This window comes from Tetrahymena thermophila (assembly GCF_000189635.1).
Source record: "Tetrahymena thermophila SB210 genomic scaffold scf_8254428, whole genome shotgun sequence".
NCBI lineage: Eukaryota > Ciliophora > Oligohymenophorea > Hymenostomatida > Tetrahymenidae > Tetrahymena > Tetrahymena thermophila.
In genome coordinates, this window is record NW_002476209.1 from 210,704 (window position 1) to 234,322 (window position 23,619).

At 21.2% G+C, this 23,619-nt stretch overlaps 9 protein-coding genes across 9 annotated transcripts; 7 read left to right on the forward strand and 2 right to left on the reverse strand. All coding sequences in view use genetic code 6, as the record gives it.

Moving 5' to 3' along the window:
• Window positions 1–826: 826 nt before the first annotated feature.
• On the forward strand, window positions 827–2,748 carry TTHERM_00535750 (CDP-alcohol phosphatidyltransferase; the record flags this gene model as incomplete). The annotated part of the gene is made up of 11 exons (XM_001023484.3): window positions 827–948; window positions 1,033–1,053; window positions 1,141–1,150; window positions 1,323–1,457; window positions 1,523–1,562; window positions 1,624–1,790; window positions 1,840–2,030; window positions 2,100–2,274; window positions 2,343–2,517; window positions 2,573–2,653; window positions 2,717–2,748. 11 exons carry the CDS (start codon window positions 827–829, stop codon window positions 2,746–2,748), a joined length of 1,149 nt encoding a protein of 382 aa, XP_001023484.3.
• A 581-nt stretch (window positions 2,749–3,329) lies between these two features.
• On the forward strand, window positions 3,330–7,227 carry TTHERM_00535760 (hypothetical protein; the record flags this gene model as incomplete). Its single annotated transcript, XM_001023485.3, has 12 exons — window positions 3,330–3,437; window positions 3,612–3,693; window positions 3,845–4,036; window positions 4,236–5,187; window positions 5,243–5,364; window positions 5,422–5,981; window positions 6,049–6,156; window positions 6,208–6,303; window positions 6,364–6,481; window positions 6,543–6,721; window positions 6,773–6,887; window positions 7,139–7,227. 12 exons carry the CDS (start codon window positions 3,330–3,332, stop codon window positions 7,225–7,227), a joined length of 2,721 nt encoding a protein of 906 aa, XP_001023485.2.
• A 1,220-nt stretch (window positions 7,228–8,447) lies between these two features.
• TTHERM_00535770 (hypothetical protein) lies at window positions 8,448–11,570 on the forward strand (the record flags this gene model as incomplete). The annotated part of the gene is made up of 6 exons (XM_001023486.2): window positions 8,448–8,930; window positions 9,078–9,491; window positions 9,546–9,730; window positions 9,785–10,178; window positions 10,250–10,653; window positions 10,724–11,570. The coding sequence occupies exons 1-6, from the start codon at window positions 8,598–8,600 to the stop codon at window positions 11,568–11,570; spliced, it is 2,577 nt and encodes an 858-aa protein (XP_001023486.2). The 5' UTR covers window positions 8,448–8,597.
• A 685-nt stretch (window positions 11,571–12,255) lies between these two features.
• On the forward strand, window positions 12,256–14,135 carry TTHERM_00535780 (tRNA (guanine(37)-N1)-methyltransferase, putative; the record flags this gene model as incomplete). The annotated part of the gene is made up of 7 exons (XM_001023487.3): window positions 12,256–12,311; window positions 12,398–12,475; window positions 12,560–12,660; window positions 12,743–13,360; window positions 13,424–13,588; window positions 13,645–14,039; window positions 14,097–14,135. 7 exons carry the CDS (start codon window positions 12,256–12,258, stop codon window positions 14,133–14,135), a joined length of 1,452 nt encoding a protein of 483 aa, XP_001023487.3.
• Window positions 14,136–15,452: 1,317 nt separating this feature from the next.
• On the forward strand, window positions 15,453–16,588 carry TTHERM_00535790 (zinc finger, C2H2 type family protein; the record flags this gene model as incomplete). Its single annotated transcript, XM_001023488.1, has 2 exons — window positions 15,453–15,788; window positions 16,115–16,588. The coding sequence occupies 2 exons, from the start codon at window positions 15,453–15,455 to the stop codon at window positions 16,586–16,588; spliced, it is 810 nt and encodes a 269-aa protein (XP_001023488.1).
• Window positions 16,589–18,169: 1,581 nt separating this feature from the next.
• On the reverse strand, window positions 18,170–18,474 carry TTHERM_000535809 (hypothetical protein; the record flags this gene model as incomplete). The annotated part of the gene is made up of 2 exons (XM_012799801.1): window positions 18,170–18,279; window positions 18,321–18,474. The coding sequence occupies 2 exons, from the start codon at window positions 18,472–18,474 to the stop codon at window positions 18,170–18,172; spliced, it is 264 nt and encodes an 87-aa protein (XP_012655255.1).
• Window positions 18,475–19,550: 1,076 nt separating this feature from the next.
• Window positions 19,551–21,184, forward strand: TTHERM_00535810 (ubiquitin carboxyl-terminal hydrolase; the record flags this gene model as incomplete). The annotated part of the gene is made up of 6 exons (XM_001023490.4): window positions 19,551–20,099; window positions 20,247–20,467; window positions 20,526–20,586; window positions 20,646–20,756; window positions 20,812–20,967; window positions 21,026–21,184. The coding sequence occupies exons 1-6, from the start codon at window positions 19,704–19,706 to the stop codon at window positions 21,182–21,184; spliced, it is 1,104 nt and encodes a 367-aa protein (XP_001023490.3). The 5' UTR covers window positions 19,551–19,703.
• A 176-nt stretch (window positions 21,185–21,360) lies between these two features.
• Window positions 21,361–22,231, reverse strand: TTHERM_00535820 (amine-terminal acetyltransferase; the record flags this gene model as incomplete). The annotated part of the gene is made up of 6 exons (XM_001023491.3): window positions 21,361–21,452; window positions 21,521–21,589; window positions 21,651–21,804; window positions 21,851–21,915; window positions 21,978–22,068; window positions 22,154–22,231. The coding sequence occupies 6 exons, from the start codon at window positions 22,229–22,231 to the stop codon at window positions 21,361–21,363; spliced, it is 549 nt and encodes a 182-aa protein (XP_001023491.1).
• A 615-nt stretch (window positions 22,232–22,846) lies between these two features.
• TTHERM_00535830 (ADP-ribosylation factor(Arf)/Arf-like (ARL) small GTPase family protein) lies at window positions 22,847–23,416 on the forward strand (the record flags this gene model as incomplete). The annotated part of the gene is made up of 1 exon (XM_001023492.2): window positions 22,847–23,416. One exon carries the CDS (start codon window positions 22,847–22,849, stop codon window positions 23,414–23,416), a length of 570 nt encoding a protein of 189 aa, XP_001023492.2.
• Between the last annotated feature and the right edge of the window lie 203 nt (window positions 23,417–23,619).

Consider the following 23,619-nt stretch of genomic DNA (forward strand, 5'->3'; position numbering starts at 1 on the left):
TTTATGCATAATCCATTCTTAAGATAATAATTTATCATTTATAACACAAGAACTTAAAAACATTTTTTTTAAAGTATGTATAAGCTTCAAAAAATTAAAAAGAAAGAAAGAAATAAAACAAAATAAATTTATCTCGATCAATTCTTAAACGAAATAAGATACAACAAAGATTGATTGAATGAAATTTTTAAAGAATTATTCTTTAAAAAAAAAAAGGAATTAATTTTTTCTATGAAATTTTAAATAATAATCAGAGATATTTTTTTGGAAATTTCTAAGGAGAATTAAATAATGAATAGATTGAATTTTGAGATAGATGTTAACAATTAACTTTTTTAATAAAATCTAGGCAAACAAAGATTTATAGATAGATGCACAATTACACTTATTGCTTATACAATAATAATAATAATATCTAATTTATTAAAATTTGGGGGGACTTTCTTGCTTGTATTTCTTTTAAATATTATAAATTTCATATTAAATCAAAATAATTTATGCAAATAAAAAGTATTTCAAAGAATAATATGGCAAACTGTCAACGATTAGAAACTAAAACAAATATTTTTTTTGTTTTCATTTTTTAATAAAAAAAACAATTATAAGTTAATTGTAAATATCTTGATTTTATTTTATAAAGGGCATTAATTAAAAAATCTCTTATTCATATTTTTATGAATTATATTAATAAAATATATGATTAGGTTTTAGCTGATATGATGCTTGTGTTTTATGATTAATAAATATCTCTACAAATTGTTTAAATTATTTGAAAAAATTAAATAATATTATATCCAATAATTTTATAAATTTGAATACAAAATAAATGGGTTTTAAGTATTTGTTTGAATAATACGAGTAGAAGCTTTTATAGTATAAGTATAGTGGAGTAGACCACTCCTTGCTTTATAATTATATTATGTCCCCAATTGCAAATGTCTGCCTTAAGTATATTCTTTTTCTTTAAAATTTTATCTATCGTATTTTATAATGAAATGATGATTTTAACATTTTTAATATAAAAATAAATAGCTATGTACCAGAAAGTTTAGCGTAATACAATATAAATTGCATTCCATTAGAATGATGATATTTATAATTAAATATTAAATTATTATTTACTAAAATCTAATCATTTAGACCTAATGTCGTAAGTTATTCTCTAAATTAAATTATTATTAATTACAATAGCATCAACAATCATAATTAACTTAATACTATTAATTATTTTATTGTGTTGTTAAAATTAGAGATGAATAATATTTGCTTAATTTTGAAAATTAGCTTATTTATACTTATTTTATCATATTATTGATATCTAGATTACATTACTTGGACTATTATTCGTTTTGATTCCTCACTTTATACTCTGGGCAGTTTATCCTATTTGGGAATTATCAGCAGATGTTCATCCAGCTATGCTATTATTTTTAGGCATAACTCATATAATTTATATGGTAACAAATTCTTAGATTATTTTTTTTATTAATTTTATATCTAATTTTTTTTGTATTGTTATCAGAATTTCGATAATTTGGATGGAAAGTAGGCAAGAAAAACTGGTAAATAGTTAGTAATTCTAAAGATTTGAATCTAACTAAAATCTGTTCAAAAATTTAATAGGAAATTCGAGTCCTTTAGGATTACTTTTTGATCATGGATGTGATAGTTTAATTGTTTTTATTTAGGGAATATCTTTAGCAACCTGCTTGAAATTCGGAAACAATTTAGGAGCATTTTTTGTTATCTATTTAGGAGCTTTTACCTTCTTTACAACAACTATCGAAGAAGTAATATTAAATTAGTAAAAAATATTAATTAAAAAACATCCTATTTAAGTATTACACTCATATAATGTATTTACCACCAATTAATGGAGCAGCTGAGGGATGTTTTGGAATAAGTGTGATTTATTTCATCACTGCAGGCTTAGGAAGCAGCTTTTGGGACTAGGAATCTTTTGGAATTGTCAATAGATATATTCTTCTTGGAGGTTTTTGTCTTGCTGGCTTAGCTAACTTAATAGGAATGTAATATTTTTTTATTCTGTGGCTAACATAAAAAAAATACTATAAAATAATTTAATTTAATAAAAATAGCATTTAGAGAATTTATGTTTAAAAGCCTGAATAAATGATTAATGCTTGTAGAAATATGTTATTCTTCTTGTTTATTACTTTCGTATCGATATATGCTATTATAGTTAGCGAAACAAACAAATATTATATGAGACTAGTGATTTATATCTTTGGATTTAACTTTGCAAAATTAGTGGTAAATATTAATTTATTTTTAGTATATATTTTTAATATATATTAAAATATATTTTAATACTTAAATAGTCTATTTTGTAGATCAGCCATGTTTCTGATTCTCCATTTATATAATTCAGAAGATCAAACTTCATTATATTATCTATTCTATTTGTGAATACTTTTATTTCACAAATAAGCGATTCTGGTGCTATTTTAGATGAAGAATTAGTCCTTTGGGCTGTTTTAATTGCTACATTAGTAGGTAAATAATAATATTTGTAAAAATATTTTAAAATAAATTTTAATATTTTATTTAGCTTACGGACATTTAGTTGTTTCTGCTATTAATCAATTTTGTGAAGTTCTCAAAATTAGAGCATTCAGAGTAAAATAAAGAGGTAAATTAATAAATATATATTTTGCAGTTCTATTAAATTTAAATTTGCTTTTTTAATAATAAGACATGGTTTCATTGTAGGAAGATACACTTTGATAATACTTATAACTCCTTACCTAAATGTAGCTATTATAGTTATCTAAAATTAGAAACTGTAATGTTATTCAGTAAATAATAATCGTAAAGAAATTATTTATATAATAAAATATAAACAGATTATTAAAGTATGTCCTTTCTGTATGTATTTTTTGAATAGTGTTATCTATTTTAAATTGGTGGAGATTTTTTCTTATTAATATTATTTTATGAGATTTTTAATGAAAAGAAATGCCAATGTAGAAATAGATTAGTCTAAGATATGTATAACTTATTAGACTTCATTCAATTTAAAAAAGAAATTTAATTTAATTTATAAACTCAAATTTATATAAAAACTAAAACGCTTGCTTGAGATTAATGAAAAATTAATTTGCTTAATTAATCATAATACATCTTCTAGTTGAATATAATGAAGACTTCTTTTTTTGATTTAATTTACTTATGATTTCTATTTGCAAACTAAATCAATTATTAAAAAAAAGTAAATACAGATAATACTTAATATATATAAAAAATATAAATAGCAAGATTTATACTACTAACACATATAACTTTTATTTAAAGTTCATATTTTAAGTATGATAAGTCCTAGTTAATAGGTTTTAAATAGTGCATAGAGTAATAGAGCTATAAAGTAAATTTCAATAAGCAAACCAAAGAAAATCAAGCATATTTTGTAGAAAGAGGTAACTGATACATTTAATATGCATTTGGGTTTATTTTTTAATATTTTAATTTGTGTTTAGAAGGTCATTCAAGCTTGCTTGTAATGGATAGAAACGCATTTAATTTTCCAAAATTAATTTACTTTATTTTTAGAGGGCTTTCACATACTAATTGGTATTTTTATATCTTAATAGCCAAGTAAACCAGATTGGAATGATCGCTTTTTCTTAGAAAAGATCCCACCTTATCAGCCACAAAAAGATAGATAAAATGGTAGTAAAAATTGAATTTTTATACACTGCATCCTTCAGCTTATCTTTATTAATGGATAAATAGTTAAGATATGCTTAATTTATTAGAACTTATTAGGGTGCATAATAAATTTAGTTAGCAATCTAATTGTTTTATTTTAAAATTAATTACGTAGTTTAAAAGTTACCAAAATACCCTATCCTATAGTAAGGCCTTCCAACAAGTTAAAGTGGAGCAAGTTTAGTTAATGTACCAAGCAATTCAAATATTGTAATGGAACCTGGAAAGATTAGAAAAGTATAAATGAATAATTTGGTAGGACAGCCAAACATAGTTAAAAAAAGACCTCAATCACATTATAAAATAAGTACTAATTAATTTAAATAAGTTTTTTTAGTAAATAAATTGGAAAGAAAAGTAATAGAAAAAATGAATTAAAGTCTCCTTAAAATAACTCTTCAATAATATTCAACTTATATTATTGATATTATTATTAGACAAAGAATAAACATTTATTAAATATTTACATTATTATTCAAATTTAAATGATATTTTCACTAAAAAAGAAAAAGAGTTAGATGAAAATAAGTACTCTAATAATCCTCTTGTTCAGCATTATATCAATATGTAATAAAAACCTATAGTCTATGATCTTGATTAAAATCCAAAGATAGTCGAAGGCTATTTAGAGAAATTGCAAAATGATGTAAATATAGAATGGCAACAAAAAGATATTCCTCATTTTCATCGTAAAGCTTTTTCTGAAGCTGTAAAGGGTTTACCTAAAATAGAAATAGTTTAGCATGTATATAAAGAACTTAAATTTATGAAGAAGGACAGGGCTTAAATTTAGATTTGCTTAAAAGTTATTCGAGCAAGAGAGACCTGCTTAGAAACGTTAAAGCAATAAATAGAACTACTGAAAGTACCTATTGATGAATAATATGAAAAAAATTTATAAGAAATAAGCACTACATTAAAGGATTTAAGGATTCTATCCTTGGAGGTTGTTGAGTAAATATTAAGATGGCGTGAGAGCATTCTAAATTTTCACTATACAAAATAAGCTGCACTTTTGGAAAACTAAAAAGGTTCAGTTACCTCAATCTAATCTCCTAAACAATAACAAAAATAATTTCAAAATCTAAATATGTAATTACCTTTCTATTACAACTAAAGAAATTATTTATTAAAAATGAGGGATGATATTAAATTTTTGAAATAATCATAATTGCAGCATCATGTTAACTTACAAGCAAATACAATATCTGACCCTTTCTTATTGACTATGCAAAAATAATAAAATGTAATAGATCCTATATATATTGATTACCCCTAAATAACTCATGACTGCTCACTTCTAATTTAGAGAATTAGAGCTTCGGAGTTAATTATTTTTGAAGAATCTATTCAAAGACGTGTTAAAGAGTAATTTGGAGATTATGTAGTTAAGCCATTGAATATTTAGGAATCACAAATAGTTGGCTTTATGAATTCATATCTAGATTAAATTCCTATGTACATTTTTTTATTTAACTTGCTATTAACTTAAATCCTTTTAAATATCTTAAAGCGAAATAAAAAATTCATTTTATTCTGATGTCAATCACATCCTTTCTTTTAATTAAACTGAGCAAGATGTAAACTTTCTAAAAATTGAATCTGGAGGAGTAACTGATTCTTTCTAAGGATTAGGTAATAAATAAATTTTCAATTTTAATAAACTTTTTCAAACTCTATTTTTATTAATAGCTATAATTTGTGTTGACAGATAGCAGTATCACTTAAGAAGGACTAATATATTACATGTTAGCTGTATAGAAAAATCTTTTTATAATAGTATAATCAATACTCTTGTAGATTTTATTTGGAAAAATGACTCTAGTGAAGAAATAAGAGTAAATTTATTCTATTAAGAGGAAGAAGGAAAACTTTAACTAGATCCATATGTAAAAAATATATTTAATAACATTGGATTTAAATGGAAACAATTAGTAAATGACCCTAAAACTAGCAAACGCTCTACAATTTTTGGTTTAAGAAGGCCTGCAACTATCCCAGTACCAAAAAAATTTACAAATAATATCGAAGAAACTGATGAATAATATTAGCAAGAACCTATATAGTTCAATAACTTATTGATATTAAGTGAAAAGACAGGTGGAAATAATCAATAACTACAATTTTAAAGCTATGATATACCTATTCATTTAGCTAAGTCAATTAGATAAATAAAAAATAAAGAAACATAGGATTAAATATTATCTGCTGCTATCAATTAAGATACCATCATAAAGGCATTTGGTTAAGAAGTAAATTTTTTTTTTTTTTTTTTAAGACAGGTTTATTTTTGAGTGCTTAAATATGTTTTAATAAAAGGATTTTAGTATTAAAGGAACTCTCCTTGAATAATTTGATGTAGACTAAAAACTTAATGAATTTTGCTAACAAGTTTTTCCTAAAACAAATTTCACCTTTTAAAGCCAAGTAAAATAAATTTTAAGATATTTATTCTAATACATTTGGATATATAAAAAGGGATAAACAATAGCTTGCATTTCTAAAAATTGCTACAGATGGAAGCATTTCAATTTTGCTAAATACTAAAATAAAAATTACATCCGAATCAAAAAGGTAATCAATCATTTTTAATATATGAAATTTAATTACTATTTTTTCTTTTAATTTATTTAGAATGAAGAATTACAAAATATAGTCAAAAAGTGCTTTAGCTCTGCTGATAAAAATATGTCTCCTTTATACTTTATCCCTACAGATGATGAGCAAGTTAACTTCTTTTTACTTCAAATAAGTAAAAAATAAAATTTATATTTGTACATTTTAATTTATTTATTAATATTTCTCAAAAAAAGGCGAAAAAGAACTAAATGCTTTGAAGTCAGGAGAAATTGAGATTGCTAATTTTGTAGGAAATACTATTTAAAAATGTGATAAAGATGAAGTGATTGAATAAGATTTATGGATACCTGCTACTAATTACGCATAAAATATTCATACTTTACCAAAATATAAAATTAATAGTATAAACTAAGTAAAATTATTTAATCTAAATTTTAAAATTAAAATAAAATTTTTTTTTTAGGTTTTATCTAAAATATAGTTTAGCACAGACTATAAGCCATAAATTGAAGCAGGGCTAATAGCTTCAGAACCTACTTAACAAGATTCTATTGTATGGTAACCTCCTTTTATTATGGGTAATTATTATTTTTACAAAAAATTATTATTCTTTTAATTTATAAATTTGTACTTCTCATTCATTAATGAATTAACCTTTTAATTATAAATATGTTTAAATATTTTAAACAAATTAACTAAATATGTTTAAATATTTTAAACAAATTAACTAAATATGGTTATTATTAAACAACTAATTAGATATTTATTAAAAAAACAATTATAATACAATTATTAAACTTATTTTTTATAATTTTATTTATCAATTTAGGTTTAGTACATAACGAGCTTAGTGAAAAGGTTGATTACCCAATGATTAGTTGCTTAGTTGAAGATAAAAATATTTAAGGATCAGCTTGATTAGTTAGTTTATTTGTGAAAACGAAATTATGAATTTTAACAAATCTAAAAATAAATGAAGAGAAAGCATATTGTAATAGTAGTAGTCAAAAATTAACAAATTAAATTCATTTTATATAATAAAGAAAAGGCTTTAAATATTTTATAATTTTAAATTGGATTCAAAACTAATTATAATGTAAATTGATTCAAAAAATGCTGAATTCTTTAACTATAAATGAAATCCTAACTAAATTTCAAAATTATTTATAAATTATTACAAAATCTAGTTTTTATTTGTTTCATGCATGTTTAAAAAATTTATGTTGGTTTAACCTTCTTCCTACCTACCAATCTATTTTTATTTATTTGTTAGATATCAGAATAAATAATAAATTTTGTAAACTTTGGATTTTTTATTATAATCAATTTATGAATTTAAAATTAAACTAGTTCAATGCTTATGTTAGTTTTTAATTGAAAATATTTAATTAACTATAAAAACTTAAATAAAATAAATGTAAAATACTAAAACGTTTAGAAGTAAATCAAATTTTGAAAAAGATATTAGTAAAATTACAACTAATAATGCAAGCAATTTTGATTTTAATTAGTTGAGATTAAACTTGTAATTATCTTTAAATACACCTAAATAACTATCTTTAAATTTTAAATAACCATATTCTTAGACTTCTACTTAAAATAATATTGAAAGCTTAAATTCTACTCGTAGATCACTTAAAATAAAAAATCATTCATTACACAATTAAAATACATAGAATCTAATACAAACATGTTAAAATACTCCTTTAAAAAGTTCTAATAAACTTAAAAACAGCAATAGTTTTTATCATACAGATAGGCTTTCTAAAAATTCGCTATAAAGTTAAGATTTTTTGGATTTAAATTTATAAAATTAGAGTTAACATATAAACTTAAATCTTAAAAGAGCTACAGAAATTATTCCTTAAATTTAGAAACAGATTAAAGATAAAACTGTTCTTAAAGATAACAAAGATTTTACATTTATAGATGTAAGAGAAGAAAAAATGAAAGAATTAAGTATTTAAAATAGCTAGGATTCTATCAAAAAAATTTAAAATAATATTCAAAAAAATAATTAAGACAAAAGTGAAAATAAGAAAAAATAATTTGTTATTTAAAAAATTAATAGCTCTTAGCCTTATCTTTTTAATTAAAAATAAATTTCCACATAATTAGCTTGTAATGAATTTAATTAAAAATAGTAAAATGAAGATTTATCTGCTAAATTTCAGGAATAAAAAGATAAAATTTTTTCAAAAAGATAAAATATTTTAAGATAATTTTAATGTCTTCCAATTTACGAAGAGTTAAAATCCATATTAAATTAATTTTTTATACTTTACTCTATGGTTATAGAAGAGGCAGAATAAAGATTTATATTAATCCCAACTTAAGAAAATTTATTACACTAAAAGCTGTTATAAGGAGAGCATTATTTGCATCAAATTTTTAAAAAATTAACTTAGCATATTATTTAAGCTGAAAAAAATTTTGATTCTGAAAGGATAAAGGAAAAAAATAAATAATTTGAATTAAATACCTAGTTAAGCTAATTGTTAACTTAGATAGATAAGTAAAATAAATCAGATGATATAGTGTAAAGTGAATAAAATTTAATTTAGTTAAACAAAAAATAAAATATAGAGCTAGTTTATCAGAATGTTTAGCTTTAGAAACTTGTAAAATATTTTTTAAAGCATTTTAAAGTTTATTTAAAATTTTTTATTAAAATAATTGAAATTAAATAGTTTTTTTATATTTAAATTTAATTTTATGAAAAATTAATTAATTTATTTTTTTATAAATATAAAATGATACTTTCAAAGTCTAATGATTTAGCTTCAAAACTCAATTAAAAATAGAATGAAAATATAAAATAAACTTATATTTAAAATGAACAACTTCAAAAATAGGTTTCTCAATTACAAATTGAAAATAATAAAAATCTTTATAAAATGGACTAAAATATAGTTTTACTAAACTCCACAATTGCTATTTTAAAGGCTTAGCTTAAAAAAGTGGAAGATAGAAATAAAGATCTTGAATATTCTTATTAGAAAATTTTAGAGTAAAACAAACTACTAAATCTTGAAAATGAAACTTTAATTAAGCAAATGAATGATCTAAATTAATAATTAGATTCAACAACATAAAATAAATAAATAAAGGAAAATGAACTTGATGAGATGAAAAAGATAATATTAACAAATACTAAAATAATAAAAGAAATGAAAGAAAAAGTAAATACAAACTTATCATGTATTTTTATTGATTTTTTTAACTTTATAAAATAGCTAAATAAATTGACTACATAAAAGATGACTTTTGTTATTCCTCCTGATAATAAAGACTTTAATGAAGAGAAATATTTTTTTGACAGCATTAAAAGTTCTTATTTTAATAAGAGCTATTTTATTAAATAAATCAAAGCAAATATGGAAGGGTTTGATTAAGAGTAAATTCAAGTAAATATGAGAAGGTAAATAACTAAATTTGTGATAACTTTCTTTAAATAATAAATAAATTATTTTAGTTTTGAGGACTAGGATAAAAATGATTCTATTGTTGATCTCACTAAATACAGATATAATTTGCCATAATTTTATTGCTTTATCAAGGATAACTTCTAAAATTTATTTAAATAAGTGGAAAATACAACTTAAATACCTTATAATTTCTTAGCTACCATAAGAGGTATCTTAGATTCCAAGTACAATGAATTTTTATTATGCTCAAACTAAAATTATTAGAATGTTTCTTTGTTTGCTGATTTTGTTTATTCTTGGCTTATAACTTTTGACATTAATCAAAACTCTAGAAAAATTACTAAATTCCACACTAACACATTAACTTCAAATCTATTAGAACTTAGAATAACCTAGTTTTACATTACACTAAATAATCATCTTCTATCAAAACTTTGGGAAGTATATTTGTTAGCTTGCTTCATTATTTATTTTTATATAGATATTTATGATATCAATTTTATTTTACTTAGTTTGTTACGTTTAGAGAAATTTTAAATGAGGACTTAAGCAAAGAGGAGCTATATTTTTATCTTTTTTGTAGGAATTAAATATTTAAAGGACCTCAACTTGAATCTCTTTCTTCTACATTTGAAATCATAAATTACATTCAAATTGATGAAGCTATAATATTAATTCGTAGTGTTCTTACAAAATTTGATCAAAGTACTGTTGAATATTTAATTTCCTAGATAAAAAATAAATCAGTTTTAAAAGGAAAAAAGTAATTAGTTGATGCTCAATTGGTATTGAGATTGCTCTTAGAGTACTTTAGAACTGAAAGGTAATAGAGATATAAGCTAATAAAATAACTCTTTTATAGCTAAAAGCTTGAAAATAAAGATGGAAAATACACTTTGAATTTCACATCATTTAGGTGAAATTTTATTTTTATATTTTTCCTCTATTTTTTTATTCCCATTAATTAAATATTTTTTTACATTTAGGAACATATTTCATAAAAATTTTATCTCCACAACTGAGTTAGAAAAGGCTTAGATTTATAGAGAGTGCTACTCAATTGGAAAAGGAATTGTAAATCATGATACATTTTTTACAGTATGTAATGAAAATGGGTTTTTTATAAAATAATTGAAGTTAAATTTACCAACTGAATTTCCCTTATTTAATAAAATTACAAAGTAATACGAACCAGATGATCTATTATTATCTTAAAATTTACAAACATTTAAAAATTTTTATACTGATGAGCAATGCTAAAAAAATTGGTAGGTTATTAGCTAATACATATAAAGTTAAGGATTAGAACCATAATTATAAAATTATTAGTTATTTATTAAATAAAACGATTAATTTAATAAAAACTTGGTCTGCTAAAATCTTTAAGGTAAAAGTTATATTTTTTTTCTTTTTGAAAAAATTAAAGATATATAGACAAGTATATATCTCAAAATATTGCAAAAACAAGTTGAAATAGATGATTTATAAATCATAGAAATCCAGAAAAATCTTTAATAGCAATTGAGTAACTCTTGTTTAACAGCTATCAGTATTTTGTAAAAAAATAAGTAAAAGAAGTACGAATTATAAACTTAGAAAATAAGTATATTATAGAGATGGGCAAAAACAAAAATTTCTAAGTGGTATACTTTGATAAATGAGCTATTACTTTCGAAGTATAAGACAATGCTGTTGTAGTAAGGAATTTAGCCATTTTAAAATATCAATAACTAAATAATTACAGAAAAAACCGATAATGAAGAATAAGAAAATGATTATGATGATTTACAATTTTAAAAATAAACATCCAAAAAATAGCAAAAGTTTTTATGAAAATAATTCAAATGCAAGCCAACATTATTAATTATCAAAGTATTATTATTACTTGTTTGTATGAAAGTGTTTTTCTATTTTAAAATTTTCTACAAATGCCGCATTTGGCTTTTATAAATTAGTTAAAGTAGAAATAATCAGAAATTTTCTTTTGCAATCTGACTAAAAACCCCGCCTTGAATTCTTTAATTCTTTTTTGCTTAGATACCAGATAAGACTATTGATATTTATCTAGATCATTTATAAAAATTTGGAAAAAAAGAGCGGATAATTTTTGAAATTAAATATATGAATTATTTTAATTTATTAACATTAAATATAATAAATACTTTATTTATTTAAAGCAATATAAAGAGCAAGCAACCTTTATTAAGAAATTATTTTTGATATAAAAATTATAGTGGTTTGTTGGAACGTTTGATAAAATTTAGATAAAAACAAACAAATTTATTGAAAACATAAAACATTAGAAAAAGATAAGAAAGATTTAAAGCCTTTTATATTTTATTTATCAGATAAAACCCAAGCAAAGATATTATTAAAAATAAACAAGCACAATTATTCATAAAAAACTTAATTAAAATCTTATCTCTTTCATATAAAGGAATATCCAAAATAAAAGTTTAGTACTTACTTACTTCATAATTAGTTAAGCGTTTACCAATCATTTAGTTTTATACTTAAAATGGCATCTTTATTTAAAGCAGCAATCAGAAGTTAGCTCTCAAAATTATCAAATATGTATCAATAGATTTTAAATTATTTTTATTTTAAGTTTTTTATTATTGCTTTTTCGCGAACTATATTAATTTCTTTTTAATAATAAGGTTTAATGAAGAATCAGAAACTATAGCTCTTAAAATTCCAATGACCAGATGCAATGAGTTCCTGGTTAAATTACACGAGTAAAATATTTGTTTAAAAATGAAATATTACATATCAAGTTTTTTAGTAGTTGAATTCACATTAATTTGTCTTTTTATGAATAGCTTTGTGATATAAGAGCAAGGAGTGCCAACAATTACTAAAGAAGATAATAAGATGGATTTCTAGAACAGACTTATACTTTTGAATAAAGAAGTAGATCAAAGTATATTAGCTAAAATTATTAATTACATCAAAAAATATTTTATTGAATTGCAAAGCTTATTCTTTTACTTTTATAAAATTAGATTTGTCACAAATACCTTCAGAATTAAAGACTTGGATTCAAGAATAAAATGTTGAGATTATAAAACACAAAATTTAAAAAGATATAAGCACTTTTTCTTTAGAAGAAGCAATCGAAAAAGTTATAAATAATAAAGATATTGATTCTCATATAAAATTAGAAACTTTGAAGCAATTTAAAATTATTGAGTTCAACGAGAACCAAAAACCTTTCAAAGATTAAATTGCAAGTATTGTTTTAGATAAAAGCCAAAGCAGTATAACTACAATTCTCTAGAAGAAAATAGATTAAGATGATGAACATTTCTTTGTAAATTCTTATGAGTATGTCTTAGGAGAAAAAAATTTTATTTTAGATTTACAAGAAGGCAGCTGCAAGTTTTTAATAGATATATCAAAATTTTACATAAATAATTACTTTTAAGAAGAAAGAGATCGCATTCTTAATTTAATTAATGATTAAGAGTCTGTTGTTGATTTATTTGGAGATATTATTTTAGATACTAGATTATATAAAGAGAGAAATGCAAAGGTACTTACATGTGTAACATCTGCAACTTTACAAGAATTTTTCTAGGATATAAAAAAATAAAATAGCCTCTCACACAGATCAGCTAGCAGTAAATCTTTTTAAGAATTTATTTTATAAAGATAAAATATATTTATTTTATTTAACAAATAAGGATCTCTATCTAAAGCAGTTAATGAAGGGACATAATAAACCCCTAAAGGATTGTATGAAATAGAATGCAAAAATGTCTTTAACTTTTTAGAAGACCATTTTAAATAAAAAGAGCACTCTAACGTTTTTATAATTTCAAGAATATTGAAAGATCTTTCTTTTTTAGGTAATTTAAATTATTGCATAACTTACTTGTATTTATTATTCAATATTTATTTGTAGGCTCATTTGTTGGCATTTTGGGTAAGAATCATTAGTAAACTGAAAATGGAAATGGAAGTACAGAAGATAGACCCATTAATTTGTTCTTTTATTATCTAGTTAATTAAGAAGAATACGATAATAAGCCTTTGTCAGAACTTATTGTGGACAATTTAAATTAAAAAATAATAGATATTTCTTCATCATAAATCAACTAGGCTTTATTTGAAAAATCAGATTTAGGTTCTGTGACATAAATAAATTTCGATTTACCAAATAAAATATTAATTGGAGTTAATATTAAAATTAGAAGTGAAATATTAAATAATCCAGTAGTCCTAATAGCTTAAGTAAAGGAAAGTTATAATAAGTCAATCCATTCCCCTAAAATTTAACATGATGCATAGGATATATCTGTAAAATTCATTCATTTTAAAGTATATTTTTAAAAATAATTTATTATTGAAAATCAGGAATATGAAGGAGATTTATAAAAGAAAATTAAAGCTTGATAGTTCTGTACTAACTAACTAACTAAATAAATAAAAAAATTACTAATTAAATAATAAATGTAAACATTTAAATAAATATATAGATTGTTTGTCTTATTAACTAAATTTATATAAAAAACTTTAGTAATTGTTTTAAAATAAAAAATAAAAATTAATCATTACCATTTTAAATATTCTTGATTCATTAAAGTTTTTTCATTTATGAATTACCTTTCAACAATCAATAAAATAGCTTATGAATAATTTATATTGAATTATCTCATTTTAAAGTTAAAAGCTTAGATATAAAATGACTAATCAAAAAATTAATTTTTCAAAAAATTATACTTCTAAAAAGTATTCTTAAAACTATAAAAGTTTTTACAAATAAATTAAAAATCTAAATATTTTATTATTTGAAAATACAAATATGTATAAATTAATTGCTTTACTTTTCATTATTTTTCTTCATTATTGCTAAATTTATTCTTATTTTAAATAATTTTATTTATTAATTATTTATGTATTTTGAAATTATTTTATTTATATTTTTAAATTAATTTTGGAAATTTTATTTTTTGAAATAATTTAAGAGGTTTTATATTTATATCTCTAAATATTAGTTTGTATATAAATATCTAAATATTGTAGGATTTACAAAAAGTGCGTTTTCTGCTCTATAATGCTTGGCAATGAATGGAAGATTTTTTAAGGTTAATTAATTCCATTCCTAATTTTGGATCTTGATTAAAATATGTTTCTTTAAAATTTTAAATTAAATATTATAAAGTCTTTGATATTTATAAATATTTTACCTTGATGATTTTTCTAAATTTTATTTTCATCCTATGGAAAATTTATTTGAAACCAAAAATAATATTTTAATATTTGAGCAATAATTTATCTTTATAAATGTACTATCAATGTTTAAAGTTAATAGCATGTACTTTATATCCAAAAATGCGAATAGAATTAAAAATATAATCTTTGAAGTTCAAAATAATAAATTTAGCATCATTTCTTTTATAATTAAATCAATGAGGTAAAAATTATAATAGTCTAAACATATGAGGGTATGTTAATAATTTATGGTTATAATAAGACAATAAAAGTGTTTCTACTTTATTTTCAAATTTATAATAGAAGCAAGAAACTTAATTTAGGTCTAAATCTTTATTTATTATTTAGTAGAGAAAAAATTAATCAAGCAGTATCATACATACAAAATACATTAAAAAAAAGAAATCTATCGATCTATCAATTAAATATAAATTTTAAAGAAGAAAATTTCAATAATATAAAAATATATTAAATCAATTATTAAAATAAATAAAATAAATGGGAGGAGGTAACGGATAAAACGAAGATAGCAATAATTCTGGAGAGCAAGACTCAGCCTCTATCGCAAGAAAGTAGCATAGAAGAAATAAAAATGAAATTGAAAGAGAGTATATTTGTGGTTGGCCCGATTGTGGTAAACAATACGGTACAAATGCAGCACTTTATACCCATACAAAGAATAAGCATAAAAGTATTGAACATCCAAATACAAAAAGACCTAATTCAGAATCTGTAGTAGGAAGAAAAGGAAGACCACTATAATCTTTATAAGAAAACAAAGGTTTTCCTATAAATAGCAATGAACCACCAAAAGATTTAGAAAAAAAATTGCATGTATAATTTTTAATAATTCATTATATTTATAAAGAAATTAATAAGAATTAGCTAAAAAAACTAAATATAAATATAATTTTTTAATTTAGAGTAAAGTTATAATTAGAAAGTATGCAATAATTAATAATTTCATAAGTATTTTAAATAAGAAAATATCATTTTGTTTATTAGGTTTTTTAGAAAAACAAAATATTTTTTATTTATATATTTTTGAAAAATATCAAACAAACAAATAAAATAGTGTTTGCTTTAATATGAAATTAAATTAAAACAAAATGAGATTAAATTATAGTCATATTAAATCAATATTAATTTTTAAATAAAAGGTTATTAGTATTTGGAGTGATTCTAGGTTTATTGATATGATCCATTTAATCGGAATGTATGGTGATTCTGAAAATACTAACTAATTTACCCGCGAAATGGAAGACGAGTCCAGTGCAATTACAGAAGAAACAATAAAAGAATATATTGATAAGATAAAAAATTAATTTGATTCAAAAATGCCATTTATATGCCCTCCTCATGTTAAAAACTTCTTAATAAAGGCATCCCATTTTTGGAAAGCAAAAGTACAAGAAGAATTAAATATAGTCTTGCTCTATTCTGTAATGTTTTCTGGGTAGGCTATCAAGACTTTATAAACATATATTTCTAATAAAGATAGAACTGAATATAAAACATTCTAAAAGTTAATTGATTCAAAAAAAGGTGAAGAGTTTAGCAATTTTGTTTTAAAAATATATAAGATTTTAATGGAGTAACAAAATACAACAGAAAATGGTGATGCAACTTCCTGATAAAATTAATTAAGATTTAAAGAAAAACTATGGAAAAATAGTCATATTTTAATTAGTTAATAAATTATAAATAAATATAAATTTTAAATTGTTATCAATCAGTTATATCCAAGAAATAAAAATTAATTTATTTTATCAAACAATCAATCAATAAATTAAAGATTTTTTGCTTTTTGATTCTCAATATTCATTATTATTAAAACAAAATCTATATATGTTAAAAGCTATTTCAAAAGTTAAATTACAATATTTTATTTATGTAAATTAATTAATTAAACTACTATCTTAATTAATTCAATATTGATAATTAATTTTATTAATTTTTATATAAACTATTATTGAAGAAGTTAGTTATCCTTATTTTTCATTTTATTATTAATTAATCTCAAAAATACTAAAATGGATATTATAAATTGGAAGTAATAAAATTTGATGAAAATAACTAAATAATCGATTATTTTTATTTTATTTAATTTTTTAAAAAAGAAAATTTATTTAAAATTTAAATAATTTATTTTTTATTAAACAAAATGACTCATAATAATAATTTAAATTTAATTTTCTTTTATTATTAATATTTAAAATAACAATTATAATTTTAAAATACTATTTTTTCAAAACACATACATAAATTGTTCAAAAAACATATTTTTTTCATTAAAAAATTAGAAATTATAATTGTTTTTAATAAAATATAGGAAAAATAATCTTCAAAATTTAGTAAAAGATTAAAGTGAGTTTTTTAAATAAATTATAACTCTAGTAATTAATTATGAAATCAAAAAATATCTGATTACATTATTTTTTAACTATTTCAAAAAAAAAATTTTTAAAATAAATTATGTTTTAATTACGAAATATAACATATGTTTCTTTTTTGTATTACTTTTATTTATTTTTAAAAAAGCATCAATATACACATACACTCGAGAGAGTGTTAAAAGTGAAAAAATGTATTTATTTATAAATAAATCTAAACTTTATCAATTTTTTTAATATTTTTTTATAACATAAAAATATAAATTATCTAAATATGAGATTATTTAAAAAATGAATAATAAGCTTATTAATAATAAATAATTATTATATTAATCATGAGTAGCAATTAAATATGGTTCAATCAAAATAAATTATTTTCATCAATGAAGTTATTTACTATTTTTTGTATTTCAAAGAAAATTGTTTTATCTTTGATAGTAATCAAAGCTTCAAAATTCTTGTTTTTAAAAACAAACAGATTTATTTTATTTTTAGCATCATTTTCCTATTAAGTATCAATATTCTAACTTATATACCTCCCTTAATTATTTTATTTTATTATTTCATTTCTAATATACTCTGAGGAAGTTTAGGTTTTAATTAATTAATTTTACTTTAGATTCAATTTTTTATCAGAATTCTTAAGCTTTTGTGGTGTCTTATAGAGAAATTAAATATTTTTTTCTTATTGACAGATTTTTGATATATTACTTGATTTAATTACATAGTTGTTACTCAAAATATTCTCTTTTAAAAGTGTTTAGACCGGTGAAATATTTTTATTTATATAGCTTTCCTTTTACGAAATAATTTTATTGGTATTCATTTCTTTTAAAGGTGCTTTTAATTTATTATTTCCTGATTATTTCTAAATATAACTATTAGGTTCACTGAGGCTCTTTTATTTTGTTTCTTCTCCTAGATAATAAATTCTAAAAAATTTTAAATTATATTTAAAATAAATAAAACTTACAATTGAAATCTAAGTTATTTTTCTATTTCTTAAGAACGCATGAGTTCTTCAAATGTAATTTTCTCATTTTAATATATATCAAAGTCACTTGTTTCTTTTTGTAAGCTTTTTTTGAATAAAGATTTGCATAAAGAATTTAAATCATCTTAACCATTTTGTAAATTTAACATTCCTTGAAAATTCTAACTTCTTTAAGATTGCTGCTGTAAAGACTAAAGTACTTTATTTAACTAATCAGACATTATGATATGATAAATAGTTTAAGTGATATTAATATTTATTCCTAAATTAGAGGTATTTTGTTTTTATTTTTAATAAATTATTATAATTGATAATAAAATATGCCAAATTTATTTAGGTATTGACATAAAAGACACAACAAAAATAAGTGTCTCTAAAAGAAAATTAATTTAAAAAATTTTAGGAACGAGCTTGTATTTAAAAAATAAAATAAAAAATTAATTAAAGTTATTTTTACAAATTTAAGTGTATGAAATTCTTTAAAAAATCCTTTTAAATTTTAAATTATATTTTATATTATACATTTTATTTGTTTATTATTGCATTTTTGTTTAAAAATTATTGTTTAGTAAATGATAAATAAACGAAATACTTAATTAAATTTAGGTTATAGATTATATACTTTTAACGTATTTAAGAATTAAAGGAAAAAAATTTTTATTGTTTTTCTATCTAAATTGTAAGCTCATTAAATTTAAATTTAATTAAATTTGTTTATTTCCGAATAACTAAAATTTGTAAATTTTTCTACTTGTGACATTATTTCTGTTAGTGAAGTTTTTCAACTATTTTTACTTTTAATGCTAATAGAGAAAAAGAAATATTTATTATTTGTATGTTGCTTGTTCATTTGATGATTTTTGCTTTCTTAGGTTATTTTAAATTTCGTTGATTTCCTTTTCTTATTTTGTTTTATTAACATTTTTTTAATATTTTCAATAACTTAGAATTTATATAATTTCTTTCAAGAACAAAATATTTTTATTTATCTGTGCTAAATAAATTAATTGAAAACAACAGCAATTAAATATAAATTTTAATTAAAATAATTATTTAAAATAAATAAAGTTTAATTATACTGATTTTAAAATCTTTTGTATCTTTTTAATCGTTTTACATTTTTGTATAATATATTAAAGAACTTTAAAATTATATACTGAGAATAAATTCTGAGATACTTCTCTATTCATAATTTAGAAAATATCTATTGTAAAGCATTAAAATTTCAAAAGAAGAAAGAAAAGAGCAATAATTTTTTATAATTTATACATATAAAATAGTTAAATAACTTCTTAAAATATTAAAGAGGCATAAAAATTATAAAGGGATTAAACAAAATAAAAATTAAAGTAGTTAGTTAAAATGGGAGATTGGTGCACAATTGAGAGTGATCCAGGTGTTTTCACAGAACTCATTAGAGGTATTGGAGTAAAAGGTGTTTAAGTTGAAGAAGTTTACTCTTTAGAAGACTAATAACTCATTTAATAGATTTAACCAATCTATGGTTTAGTTTTTCTCTTTAAGTGGACAGATAAACTAGAAAAAAGAGAATGTCTTCTCAACTATGATAACGAACTCTTTTTCGCCAATCAAGTTATATAAAATGCTTGCGCAACATAAGCTTTGCTGGCCATTTTGCTTAATAAAGATGATCAAATTGATATAGGAGAGGATCTTAAAAATTTTAAAACATTTACTGCTACTTTAGACCCTCAAATGAAAGGATTAGCCATTTCAAATTAAGAAAACATCTAAAGGGTAATTCTAATTCTAATTTATTTATCAATACTTATAAAATTAAGAAATTCATCTCAGTTTCTTAAAAGAAATCAATTCATTTTAAAATATTTTTTATTGATCTAATATACAATTTTTTACAGTTTATTTTAATCTAATATCATATAGGTCCACAACTCTTTCTCAAGACCAGAACCCTTTATATTTACTTAATCCAAGAAGAAAGCAACTGAAAATGATGATGTTTTCCATTTTGTATCTTTTGTTCCTCATAAGGGTAAACTTTATGAACTTGATGGTCTTCAACAAGGTCCTATTCTTTTAGGTTCTTACGAAAATGACGACTGGCTTACTCTTGCTACTTAAGAAATAAATGCAAGAATTTTAAAGTATAATTTTTATTAAAGTATTAGGGTTCAATAAATGATGCATTTTTTAAAAAAATAGATACAGCTAGGATGAAGTTAGATTTAATCTCCTCGCTTTAACTATTGACAAGCGTTATTAAGTAAATATTTCTTTCAATAATTTGAATTTGTATCTTTAAATATTTTATCTAATAATTAGTGCTAAAATAACATAAAATAACTTGAACTTCAAAAACTTGGTCTTTATCAGTATGCTAAAGATAACTAAGTCGAGTTGGATGCTATGTAGGAATCTGACTTTGCTGATTTAGTATAAAAAATTTAATACTTTCATTAAAAAATTAATAAAATATTATAACTAATAGAATGCAAAATTAAGTGAACAAGAAAAATTAGCTACTTAAGTCGATGCTTAAGTAAATAAAGATATAGTTTTAGTCAAAATAGCAGATATCAATGATTAAATAGCCCAATAAAAAATAATAATCGAAGAGGAAGAATACAAATTCAAAAAATATGAAGTAAAAATGCCTTTATAGTATTTATAAAAAATATTTAAAATAAAATTTAAATAAATAGGTAGAGAATGTGAGAAGAAGACATAACTATATTCCATTTATTGTAGAGCTATTCAGATAGACAGCAAAAAAGGGCAAACTTGCAGAATTGATTGAAAAAGCTAAATAAAAGAAAAAAGAAAAAGCATAATCATAGTAATAATAATAAAAGAAAAACTGATTGATAAAAGAATGATTGAATGAATGAATGAATGAATGTTTATTTAAGAAATATTTTATTTAAATTTTATGAAACTAAAACATTTATTTAGAAATAATGCAATGAGTTATGAATGAGATTGTTTTATTATGTATTTATATTTTTAATTCCCAACAATAAATAGGTTTTTTGTTTTTTCAATGGAATTCTAAATCCTCAGGTTATATTCTTTTGCCAGTTGGTTTCATCGTTACTTTGTCAACATCTTTTTTCATACTTTTTCTCATGTCTAATTAATTAATTAGTTAATATTTTTTAGATTATTCTTCAGTATATTCAATAATTATATTTATTTACCATATGCATCCTCTGATTTACCATGCTATGAACTATAATACTTGTTTACAGTTTAATATACATCATACCCTATTAGAATAAAATTTATATTTTATTTAGAGTACTTTAGAATAGTTTTAAATTCACATACCTAGGGCTCTGTACATTCCTACTGCTATTTTATTTGATGGTCTTACAAACAAATCTACAAACCAACCATCATGTTTTTCTGTGACTTATTCAAGGTAGTCCATCAAAAATCTTGCTATTCCTTATCTTCTAGAGTCTGGGGCAACTGTTATAGCCTTAAAATACATTGTAACAAATATATTTATCCTGAAATTAAATTACAGTAACGTGACCATGCCAGTTTTTTTTATTGTTATCACCTTTGTCACCTTCAACTTTTCCTAAAACTTTACAATTTTACAGTAGAATATTTTAGATTAGTTACATATAAATAAAATATGAATAGTACGATAAGATTAAAATCTTCCTGTGCAATTTACTTATGTGATGCAATATTCGGGCCATTTAGCAATATATTTGCCATAAAATAATGTATTAAACTAGTTTAAGAAAAAATAATTTAGTTTTGATGCCGATTTTTCCAAAATATTTTAATCTTTATAAAGCGATTAAATTTATTTTTACAGTTTCAGTTAGAATATCAAGATTAATATTGTTGTATTCTAATAAATCGAATAACTTAAAAGGTCTAATAGTAGCCATTATTTATTTTTTTGAAAAAATACTAAGTTTATTAATATTAAGATATTGATAAAATTTGTGAAAGATAAATATATCTTTTTAGTTTCTACTTATTATTTTTCTATTTAAATAGAAAGAAAAGTTGGTTTTTAAAAAATATAAAATATTGCCAAATTTTTTTGGAATAATTAATCTAAGGCTATGGATGGATTTATCAACAGCTCAAAGAAAGAAAATAATTATTTTAGAATAATTAAAATTTGATGACTCACTCATCTTTATTCATGATTATGATGATTATTATTATTATTATTATTATTATTATTATTATTATTATTATTTAGATAACAAGATACTTATTTCTATTTTAATTTAAGAAAGCATCTCTCATTCATACATTTATTAATAATTCAGCTTTTCTTATTGATTTTGAATTTTTTACATTTCAATTAAAAAATTAGATTAAATAATAGATGAGTATATATATATATATATACACTAATGCATTGTATTTTAATTTATAGAATTTCTTCTTTTACATAGACCATAAAAATATTAATTAATTTGAGACAATTCAGTTGATTTTTGTAAGAAAAAGAGATAACTAATAAATAAATAAATTACAATATAAAAGCAATGGGTGGAGGATTATCAAAAATGAGATTATTAAAAATAATGCTTGTAGGGTTAGATAATGCTGGTAAAACTACATTTATAAAATGGCTTAGATCTAACTTAAATGGAACTCCTGGATAGAATCTTAATACAGTACCCACTGTTGGATATAATATGGAAAAGTTTGTTAAAAATAATTTCTAATATTAAATTTATGATATGAGTGGATAAAGCAAATATAGGGAAATGTGGAACAATTATTGTAAGGAAATAGTAGGTATAATATTTGTAATTGATTCTACTGATTATTTGAGATTTTAAGTAGTTGCTAATGAAGTTGAGCTTTTGCTTGAATAAGAAGATATCAAAAATAGACCTGTTCCTATTTTATTTTTGGCCAATAAATCTGACATGTAAGGGGCAATAGCCACAGAGTCAATGAAAGAAATGCTGAAATTATCAGTAATTACTGATAGAAAGTGGGAAATATTTTAAACAAATTCTCTTAAAGGTGCAAATATAGAAAATGGATTTTAATGGCTTACTTCTTCCATAATTAAGGCCTTCCCTGAAGTTAAATAGCAAAATTGAATAACTAAGGAAGCAAGATATTCAAAGTTAAATAAAATCATATACTCTCAATAAAATTATAAATAATAGATAGATAGATATAACAACATGAATAATGAATAAATAAATATAAAACTTTAAAAATGCATATAAATCAATGTAAATTTTTGTAAATTTGTGTAAAAAATGTTATATTTCAATTTATTAATTAATTATTAGATTAA